General features: G+C 34.3%; 1 protein-coding gene across 9 annotated transcripts in view; it reads left to right on the top strand.

Annotated features, from left to right (window-relative positions):
• LOC137633312 (mucin-2-like) overlaps positions 1 to 11688 on the top strand; it is a 74283-nt gene that overhangs the window by 6351 nt on the left and 56244 nt on the right. For 7 of the 9 annotated variants that reach the window (XM_068365541.1, XM_068365539.1, XM_068365540.1 and 4 more), the window contains exons 2-5: positions 417 to 561; positions 1157 to 2122; positions 3489 to 3620; positions 4316 to 4444. In XM_068365541.1, the coding sequence (XP_068221642.1) occupies positions 417 to 561; positions 1157 to 2122; positions 3489 to 3620; positions 4316 to 4444 (1372 nt within the window). The remainder of the gene's footprint in view (positions 1 to 416; positions 562 to 1156; positions 2123 to 3488; positions 3621 to 4315; positions 4445 to 11688) is intronic. The other 2 variants (XM_068365543.1, XM_068365542.1) reach the window with 1 other exon arrangement.

The raw sequence follows: 11688 nt of genomic DNA, 5'->3' as shown, positions 1-11688 counted from the left end.
CAAAACCTTAAAATACAGCATTCAATTTGGTCAGTTCAGATTGACTAGTTTAAGCAGACATTATCACAATTTAAAACAATCATGACTTTTAAAAACATAATGCACTTTATTAAAACATTTTCTATCTTTATTTTCTTCAATTTCTGGTGTATTTCAACCACTGACTTTTTAACTCCATAGTATCATCGAGTGTTGTTAGATACGAACAAGTGATTTGTTGTTACGCATACCTAGCATAATATGACTTTCTGTGTAATGAATTGTCTTATCTTAAGGTAATGTTGTGCCTCTGAAAAAAGAAATATGATCTAAAATACAATGAGAGAAAGCCCATAAACAAATGAGTGTGGGGCAGCACAGTGGGGTACTTAGTGTGTTAGAGAATGCTTAAAAGTTTGCTTTTCACTAACTTCCAGAAGGGCCTTCGAAATAGACCTGCCGAAAAAATCTGTTCTGACGCAGGAGGCCAGTGTGTTGATAACAAGGATGGCAATTGCAGAAATGTTTTGAAGCAAATTACTTGCCCGGACGGCCAAAGCTGCTGCAGAATAAGGACTCAGGGTAAGCATATATCTCTCTCTTTCTCTCCACAGTATATATATATATATATATATATATATATATATATATATATATATATATATATATATATATATATATATATATATATATATATAGCCTCCTCACTAGCACAGCGGTAATGCATCTGCTTGTATTCACATGACAGTAGATTGATCCTAGCCTTGGACCATGACCTGTGGCTGTTTACTAGGCAGGTTACTGCCGTGGTAGGGATAGGATTGGGATTATACAACTGATGTTCTGGTGCGTGTATTTTCAGATGATACTGGAACTATAACCACATATGTTTAACCATATTATACATACGTATACATTTTTACAGTATTTACAATATCTAATTTACATATACTGGAAAATAATGGCTGACTTTTAATATTATATGCTATTGCCCTAAATACCGTTGGTGGCATTTCATAGATTAACTTAGACATGGTCTACCATGCCGTTTTAAACAACTGTTATTTAATTTGATGGGCCTCTTTTGCCATAGCCATTATTATCCTCCTAGACACACTATACCTTTAAACCTTAAAACGTTCATAAAATAATCAACTAATACTTAAATATTCGCCAGGTGAAAACAGATCTCCAGGCCCTAATGGCCAAGCCGGGAAACCAAAGCCAGAAAAATCCGGGACTGGGAAGCAACAGAAAACAGCCCAAGATGAGGTCCATGGATCCTCAAAAGACCGAGATCGACCCAATGGAAACGGCCGTGGTGAGAACAGAAAGCCAGCAGCCAGATCCGGGAGTAATGGCAGGAAACAAGGGACCGGTGGCAATAAAGGTCAAGGAAGCAAGGATGGTGGGAACCAGGACATAAAGAGAAGGAATAAAATAAAAAAGGCGGGGAAGCCAAAAGACGGACCCGGGAGTAACAACAGGAAACAAGGGACCGGTGGCAATAAAGGTCAAGGAAGCAAGGATGGTGGAAACCAAGACATAAAGAGAGGGAACAAAAGCAATAAGGCGGGGAACCCAAAAGACGGACCCGCGAGTAACAACAGGAAACGGCAAGGGGCTGGTGGCAATAAAGGCCAAAGAAACAAGGCTAATGGAAAGCAGAAGGGCATCAGGAAGAATAATGCTAGAAATAAAAATGTGAGAAAGAATACAAAGGGCAATGCGGGGAAAATCAATGGTAAGCAGGTACGTAACCGACAAGGAAAACAGAGAGGAAGAAACCAGAATCGTCAACAGCAAAAGAAAGAAAAGAAAAACAAAAATCTTAGAAAAATCAAAAGAAAAAACCGTAAACAATCCGGTCAGAAGAACGAGAATAAAACGGGAACCCAAGAAGACAAAAACAATCCCTCAGAGAGACCGAGCAAAGGATGGAGGAAACAAAAAGGGGAAAGCCGAGATAGAAGTAAGCAAAAGGTGAAACAAGGAAAGCAGGCTAAAGGCAAGTGCGACCAGACGAATGCGTGTAAGGAGGCCGGAGGAAAGTGCAAGAAACCTAAGAATTGTAAAGAGGGCGAATTGGATGCTGACTGCAACGATGGGCGCTGTGTTTGTTGCAAAAGCAAAGAATCCGGAGGTAAGAATCACTCTCCTTTGAAGTAGATTTTATTTAATATATAAACGGATATGAGCTCTTGGCGGGACAATCGTACACTGCGGCTTCAAACTGGGTCCTGCGAAGGAGGGACGTAGTCCTTTATAGGTTGCCTAAGCAACTCCGGACAAGGAACCGAGGGCTCTGAGGGATGCCCCTGTACATAGACAGCCTGGGTATAAGTTATGGGGAATTTGGATTCCATATTTTTAAAGTAAATTTGATATGATTTTGCCAACAAATTGCATAAAAGAAATTCCAATGATACTTTCACATATAACAAGATTCAATTCTCGACGTTACCTCGCCTGCAGTCAATGCTTCCTAATTCAAGCTGATGTCATGTTCAATATCTATAAAATGAGGAGCACTGTAAGCACTTATGAAATGTCCCTTCATTTGCCATACTTGGAATTAATTTCAATTATCCACTTAGTTAAAGAATTATTTACATACAAATATAAATTTATTAAATGGTCATTGTATGATAAGTTGAGTCGATATATTGAATTCGTTTAGCAAACAAAGGCTGTGGTTTTTTTCAATAGGATTGTCAACCTCAGTCATTCGTATCCAATCATTTTTCATAGTTAATAATTATTCAAAAACCATTCCTGCATATATTATTTACTTTGGGGGAAATTTATATATATGACGAGCCCATATACATTAAACTTTATATGACTTTATACGTCTACATCAGCTTATCATATTGTTTCTCTGTTAAGGCTTTTAGGTGCAAAAAAAAAATTCCTCCATCTAAATACTTTTCTTATGTAAGAAGAAATCATTTGGAGAATATATATACACACTAGTGACGAATTATTGACTGATTCATAATACACAAATAAGCAATTTGAGAGAATCAACTCTGGGAAAGGGATAGAAGATTATTACTCAAGTTTATTGATTCTATAGAATTTCTTTTTTTAGGGAACTTGGGAAATCCTTTGATACGATCCATTGAAAATTGCACTTAACAAATGTCCTTTAGAAAATAACTATGTTCTTTTTTACATAGTTTACAGCTCAATCTACTTAATTTTGGCACTTCTTTACCAATTGGAACCAAGAACAATGTATTGGGTGTACACCCTGTATACATTATAATCGAAAATTCCAAAATGGTACGTTCGCTCAGGGATTATCCGTTGATGTAGGCTGAAACAAATATTTCCAAACTATTCGTCGCTTATTTCAAAATGTTTAACTGAAAAAATACATCCAAAAAGAAAGAACTCAGTTAAGAATAAACGTTGCATATTTGATTGAATCTAAATTGAAATCTTTTTCCATAGCTATCATTCACTTATTTACATCTGACAAATTCCTAATTTCTTGTTTTAAGGAACATGTGAACCTAGGAAAGGTTGCACGAATAATGATGGTGTTTGCATCCCGAACTCAGAAAATTGCGATGGCCGAGTAAAGAAGAATGGTTGCAAGGGCAAAGACTGCCAGTGTTGTATCCCAAGCACAAGTAAGACTGAATTTGATCTTTGTATTCACAAGTCTTCACCGAAAGTTATTTCCCTGTTAAACATCATTAACTTTTCACCATTACTAACTTTTGTCTTGCAGTGTAGACGGTTTTTGTGACGAGTAACAAGTTGCCTCTTCTGTGAAGTTGGGCAACCTTTGTGGGAGGAGGATTTGTTACTTGGTACCCCAACCACTTTCTTGTTGATTCAGGCATTACTTAGCATCATAAACACTTCCAATATGATTTGAGACATTCACTGTTCATAGTTTTTACATTCTGCAAAAATCTTTACTATTTGCATAGGATCACATATCCATATTCACTAATTTAGGTCATTCTTTAATGAGTATATTTGTGAAATATCATAATATTAACATAGTCTTCAAGATAAGGTATTTCGTTGCTAATTTGGCCCTTCCTGTCCATCATGTGATTCTGTTTTGCTATGTTTCATCCTTCATCATTAGGAAACTCTTTGTATTTTCGCTATATTCTTCTAATAGAAAATATATCAATAATGTAAAAGATAATTATCTATAATATTTTAGCAGGTAGTGAGAATTCTTAATTGCATTGATTGTCGAAATAGAAGTATATAGAATGAATATGTTTTATATAGATCAAAAGTATAGAATTTTTAAAACCATGTGCTCATTTCTCATTGAATTCTTGCACTTTGTACCTGCGTTTAGAAACTTGTGCACCAAGGAAAGGTTGCACAGACAATGGTGGCGTCTGCATTCCGAACACAGAAACTTGTGATGGCCGAATAAGGAAGAATGGTTGCAAGCCCAAAGGAAGCTGTCAGTGTTGTGTTCCAAGTAATAGTTAATTTGGTCTTTGTATTAACAGTCTTTGCAGCAAGATATTTCCCTGCTTTTTCGCCAAGGTTTTCTCTGCTTCTATTGGTCTTTGTATTAACGGTCTTTCCAGTAAGTTATTTCCATGCTAAACAACATTAACGTTTCTCCACTTCTATTGGCCTTTCAATTAACAGATTTTGCTGCAATTTATTTCCATGCTTTTTCACCATCGTTTCACCGCTTTTATTGGTCTTTATATTAACATTCTTTTCGGCAAGTTATTTCCTTGCTAAACAACGACTTTTCACAATATCTATTGGTCTTTGTATTACTAGACTTTGCAGTAAGTTACTTCCATGCTAAAAAATATTAGCACCGCTTCTATTGGTCTTTGTATTATCAGTATTTACAGTAAGTTATTTCCGGCTAAACAACATTCACATTTCACCATATCTATTGGTCTTTGTATTACTAGTCTTTGCAGTAAGTTATTTCCACGCTAACATTTCACCACTTCTATTGGTCTTTGTATTACTAGTCTTTGCAGTAAGTTATTTCCACGCTAACATTTCACCACTTCTATTGGTCTTTGAATTAACAGACTTTGCAGCAATTTATTTCCATGCTTTTTCACCATCGTTTCACCGCTTCTATTGGTCTTTGTATTAACATTCTTTGTGGCAAGATATTTCCCTGCTAAACAACAACGACTTTTCACAATATCCATTGGTCTTTGTATTACTAGTCTTTGCAGTGAGTTATTTCCATGCTAAAAAATACAAACACCACTTCTATTGGTCTTTGTATTAACAGTATTTGCAGAAAGTTATTTCCATGCTGAACAATATTAACATTTCACCACTTCTATTAGTCATGTTATTAACAGTCTTTGAAGCAAGTTATTTCCGTGCAAAACATCATTAACATTTCACCACTTCTATTGCTCTTTGTATCAATTATATTTGCAGCAAGTTATTTCCATGCCAAAAAACATTACAATTTCACCACTTCTATTGATCATTGTATTAACAGTCTTTGCAGAAAGTTACTTCCCTGCTAAACAATATTGACGTTTCACCACATCTATTGGTCTCCGTATTAATAATCTTTGCAGCAAGTTATTTCCATCCCAAACAACATTAACATTTCTCCACTTCTATTGGTCTTTGAATTAACATTCTTTGCACCAAGTTATTTCCCTGCTAAACATCATTATCGTTTCACCACTTCTATTGTGCTCTGCGTTAACATTTATTCCAGTGAATTATTTCCATGCTAAACATCATTATTATTTCACCTCTTCTATTGGTCTTCGTGCCAACAGTCTTTGCAAAGAGTAATTTCCCTACTAAACGTCATTAACATTTCACCATTTCTATTGGTCTTTGTATAACAGTATTTGCCTCAACTCATTTCTATGCTGAACAACATTAACATTTCACCACTTCTACTTTTGTTTGTATTAACAATTTTTGCAGCAATTCATTTCCCTGCTAAACATCATTAACGTTTCACTAATTCTATTGTGCTTTGTATTAGCAGTCGTTGCAGTAAGTTATTTTCCTGCTAAACTTCATTCACGTTTCACCACTTCTATTGGTCTTTGTATTAACAGTCTTCGCAATAAGTTATTTCCCTGCTAAACATCGCTAACGTTTCATCACTTCTATTGGTCTTTATATCAATAGTCTTTACAGCAAGTTACTTCCCTGCTAAATATCATTAATATTTCACCACTTCTATTGGTATTTGTATTAAGAGTCTATGCAGCAGTTTATTTCTATGCTAAACTACATTAACAGATCAACATTAATATTGGTCTTTGTACTAACACCCTTTACAGCTAGTTATTTCCATGATAAAAAACATTAAAGTTTCACCACTGATATTGGTATTTGTATTAACAGTTTTTTTGACGAATAACATATTGCCTTTTATGTGAAGCTGTGCAACTTTTGTGGGAATAATATTAGTTACTGGGTACCACAATCACTTTCTTGCCAATTCACAACGCAGTTTTCACAAGCTGAAAAACATTGAGACATTCACTGCCTACAGTTACCAAATTTTGCAAAATGTTTACTATTTACTCAATAATTTAGGTCATGCTGTAATGAGAATATTGATCTAGTATTGAAGATAAATTATTTCATTGCCCTTCCTGTTAATCATGTCATTCTGTTTTGTTATGTTTTATCCTTCAATATTAGGAAACTCTTCGTATTTTTGCTATATTATTCTAATGGAAAATATAATAACAATGCAAAAAATTATTATCGATAACATTTTAGTAGGTAGTGAGAACTCTTAATTGCATTGATTGTCAAAATAGAAGTATGTAGAATGAAATTATTTTATATAAATCAAAAGTATAGAATTTTTAAAACCATTTACTCATTTCTCATTGAATTCTTGCATTTTGTACCTGCGTTTAGAAAGTTGCACACCAAGAAAAGGTTGCAAAGACAATGGTGGCGTCTGCATTCCGAACACAGAAACTTGTAATGGCCGAGTAAGGAACAATGGTTGCAAGCCCAAAGGAAGCTGTCAGTGTTGTGTTCAAAGTAATAGAGAATTTGTTATTTGTATTAACAGCTTCTGCAGCAAGATATTTCCCTGCTTTTCCACCAACGTTTCACCACTTCTATTGGTCTTAGTAATAACAGTCTTTGCAGAAAGTTATTTCCCTGCTAAACAACTTTAATGTTTCACCATTTCTATTGGTTTTTGTATTAACAGTCTTTACAGCAAGTTATCTCCATGCTAAACAACATTAACATTGCACCACTTGGATTGGTCTTTCTATTAATCGTCCTTGCAAGATGTTTTTTCCTTGCGTTATTCACCGTTTCACTTCTTCTATTGGTCTTTTTATTAATAGTCTTTGCAGAAAGTTATTCACCTACTAAACAACATTAACATTTCCCCACTTCTATTGGACTTTATATTAACAGTCTTTTCAGTAAATTTTTTACCTGCTGAACTTCATTCACGTTTCAACACTTCTTTTAGTCTTTGTTTTAAGAGTCTTTGCAACAAGTTATTTCCCTTCTAAATATCTTGAACTTTTCACCACTTCTATTGATCGTTGTATTAACAGTCTTTGCAGCAAGTTATTTGCCTGCAAAATATTATTAACGTTTCACCAAATCTATTGGGCTTTATATTAACAGTTTTTTTGCAGCAATTTATTTCTGTGCTAAATCGCATTAACATTTCGCCATTTCTATTTTGTCTTTGTATTAACAGTTATCGCAGCAATTCATTACCCTGCTAAACGTCATTAACGTTTCGCCAATTCTATTTGGCTTTGTATTGGCATTCTTTGCAGTAAGTTATTTCCCTGCTAAACTTCATTCACGTTACACCGCTTCTGTTGGTCTTTGTATTAACAGTCTTTGCTGTAAGTTATTTCCCTGCTAAACATCATTAACGTTTCACCGCTTCTGTTGGTCTTTGTATTAACAGTCTTTGCTGTAAGTTATTTCCCTGCTAAACATCATTAACGTTTCAACACTGCTATTAGTCTTTGTATTAACAGTTTTTATGATGAATAACATGTCTTTTATGTGAAGCTTTGCAACTTTTGTTGGAATAATATTAATTACTTGGTACCATAATTACTTTCTTGCTAATTCACACCCCAGTTTTCACAAACTTTGAAAAACGTTTAATGCTTTACTTAGCATCCAATATAATTTGAGACATTCACTATTCACAGTTTTTACATTTTGCAAAATTTCTTCTATTTGCATAGTATCACATACCCTTACTCGCTAATTTTGGTCATTCTGTAATGAGTACATATGTGAAATATCATAAGCTGTCCTTGATAATAATAATCTAGTCTGCAAGATAAAGAATTTCGTTCATAATTTAGGCCTTCATGTCAATCATGTCATTATGTTTTGTTATGTTTTATCCTTAATTATTAGGAAACTTTTTATATTTTTCAATATCATTCTTAGATAAAATGTAATAATAATGTAAAAGATGATTATCTATAACATTTTAGCAAGTAGTGAGAACTCTTAATTGCATTTATTGTCAGGAGAGAAGTATATAGAATGAAATTGTTTTCTACAAATTAAAAGTATAGAATTTTTAAAACCATTTACTCATTTCTCATTGAATTCTTGCATTTTGTACCTGCGTTTAGAAAGTTGTACACCAAGGAAAGGATGCAAAGACAATGGTGGCGTCTGCATTCCGAACACAGAAACTTGCAATGGCCGAGTAAGGAACAATGGTTGCAAGCCCAAAGGAAGCTGTCAGTGTTGTGTTCAAAGTAATAGAAAATTTGATGTTTGTATTAACAATCTTTGCAGCGAGGCTTTTCCCTGCTTTTACATCAACGTTTCACCGCTTCTACTGGTCTTTGTATTAACAGTCTTTGCAGAAAATTATCTCCCTGCTATAAATCTTTAATGTTTCACCATTTCTATGGGTTTTTCTATTAACAGTCTTTACAGCAAGTTATCTCTATGCTAAACAACATTAACGTTGCACAACTTCCATTAGTTTTTGTATTAACAATCTTTGCAGCAAGTTTTTTCCTTGCTTTTTCATTGTTTAACTTCTATTGGTATCGGTATCATCAGTCTTTTTAGAAAGTTAATCCCCTGCTAAACAACATTAACGTTTCACCAGTTCTATTGGTCTTTAAATTAACAGACTTTGCAACAAGTTATTTCTCAGCATTTTCAGCATCGTTTCACCGCTTCTTTTGGTCTTTGTATTAACAGTCTATTCAGCTAAGTACTTCCCTGCTAAACAATATCAATGTTTCACAACTTCTATTGGCATTTGTATTAAAAGTATTTGTAGGGTGTTATTTCCATACTAAACAACATCTATGTTCCACCGCTTCTATTGATCTTTTTATTAACAGTCTTTGCGGTAAGTTATTTCCCTGGTAAAAAACATTGACGTTTCAGCACATCTATTGGTTTTCGTGTTAACAATCATAGCAGCAAGTCATTTCCATGCCAAACAACATTAACGCCTCTCCACTTCTATAGGTCTTTGAATCAACATACTTTGCAACATGTTATTTCCATGGTAAACATCATTACCATTTCACCATTTCTATTGGGCTCTGCGTTAACATTGTTTCCGGTCGGTTATTTCCCAGCTAATCATCCTTATCATTTCACTTCTTCTATTGGTCTACCTGTTAAAGGTCTTTGCAAAGTCATTTCCTTGCCAAACGTCATTAACATTTCAGTACTTCTATTGGTCTTTATATTAACAATATTTTCAGCAACTTATTTTTGTTGAAAACAACATTAACATTTCACCACTTCTATATGTCTTTGTATTAATAATTTTTGCAGCAATTCATTTCCCTGCTAAACATCATTAACATTTCACCAATTCTATTGGGCTTTTTATTAGCAGTCTTTGCAGAAAATTACTTTCCTACTAAACTTCATTCACGTTTCACCACTTCTCTGGTCTTTGTATTAACAGTCTTCGCGGTAAGTTATTTTCCTGTTGAACAACATTAACGTTCCACCACTTCTTTTGGTCTTTGTATTAACAGTCTTTGCAATAAGATATTTTCGTTCTAAATATTATTAACATTTCACCATTTCTATTGCACTTTCTATAAACAGTCTTTGCAGCAAGTTATTTCCCTGCTGAATCATAAACATTTCACCACTTCTATTGGTATTTGTATTAACAGTCTTTGCAACAATTTATTTCCATGCTATACAACATTAACGTTTCACCATTACTATTGGCCTTTGTATTAACAGCCTTTACAGCAAGTTACTTCCAAGATAAAGAAACATTAAAGTTTCACCACTTTGTCTTAAGAGCTTTTATGATGAATAAAATGTTGCCTTTTATGTGAAGCTGGGCAATTTTCTGGGAATATAATTAGTTACTTGGTAACAAAATCCCTTGTTAATCTAGACCCAAGTTCTCACAAACTTTGCAAAACGTTTAATGCTTTACTTAGCATCATAAACACTTCCATTATGATTTGAGACATTCACTATTCACAGTTTTTACATTTTGCAAAATGTTTACAATTTACTCGCTAATTTTGGTCATTCTCTAGTATTTGTGATATATTATTGAAAAAAGATATAATAATAATGTAAAAGATAATATCTATTGTATTTTAGCAAGTACTGAAAACTCTTAATTACATTGAATATCGAGATAGAAGTATGTAGAATGAAATTGTTTTCTACAAATCAAAAGTATAGAATTTTTAAAACCATTTACTCATTTCTCATTGAATTCTTGCATTTTGTACCTGCGTTTAGAAAGTTGTACACCAAGGAAAGGATGCAAAGACAATGGTGGCGTCTGCATTCCGAACACAGAAACTTGCAATGGCCGAGTAAGGAACAATGGTTGCAAGCCCAAAGGAAGCTGTCAGTGTTGTGTTCAAAGTAATAGAAAATTTGTTGTTTGTATTAACAGTCTTTGCAGCGAGGCTTTTCCCTGCTTTTACATCAACGTTTCACCGCTTCTACTGGTCTTTGTATTAACAGTCTTTGCAGAAAATTATCTCCCTGCTATAAATCTTTAACGTTTCACCATTTCTATGGGTTTTTGTATTTACAGTCTTTACAGCAAGTTATCTCCATGCTAAACAACATTAACGTTGCACAACTTCCATTAGTTTTTGTATTAACAATCTTTGCAGCAAGTTTTTTCCTTGCTTTTTCATTGTTTCACTTCTATTGGTATCGGTATTATCAGTCTTTTTAGAAAGTCAATCCCTTGCTAAACAACATTAACGTTTCACCAGTTCTATTGGTCTTTGTATTAACAGTCTTTGCAGCAAGTAGTCTCCATACTAAAAACATTAGCATTTCACCACTTCTATTGGTCTTTCTATTAACAGTTTTTGCAGCAATGTTGTTGTGGAAGACGCGGTGACATCACTGATTGGTAAACGCCAGACTAGGGCTAAAGTCCCGCTCAAACTCGTAAATTCCTTTGGTCGCTACAACCTTACTAGCCATGTGAACTAAGGATGGGGGTTTGGAGAGCCTATAGATCTATCTGCTAAGTCATCAGCAGTCATTGTTTGGTTCTCCTTAGGGAGGCTTGGGTGCTGATCATATGTCTCTAGAACATTTGATAGGGAGATGTCAATGACCCTTGCCTCTCCTATTCCTGAACGGCCTTTAACCCTTCAAAACACATTAACATTTCACGACCTCTATTGGTCTTTGTATTAAAACAGTCTTTGCAGCAAGTTATTTTCCTTCTAAAGAACATTAAAATTTAACCAT

Source organism: Palaemon carinicauda, chromosome 42 (genome assembly GCF_036898095.1).
Source record: "Palaemon carinicauda isolate YSFRI2023 chromosome 42, ASM3689809v2, whole genome shotgun sequence".
Classification (NCBI taxonomy): domain Eukaryota; kingdom Metazoa; phylum Arthropoda; class Malacostraca; order Decapoda; family Palaemonidae; genus Palaemon; species Palaemon carinicauda.
The sequence above is the reverse complement of the archived record's forward strand: the minus strand, read 5'-3'. Positions and strand labels throughout refer to the sequence as shown.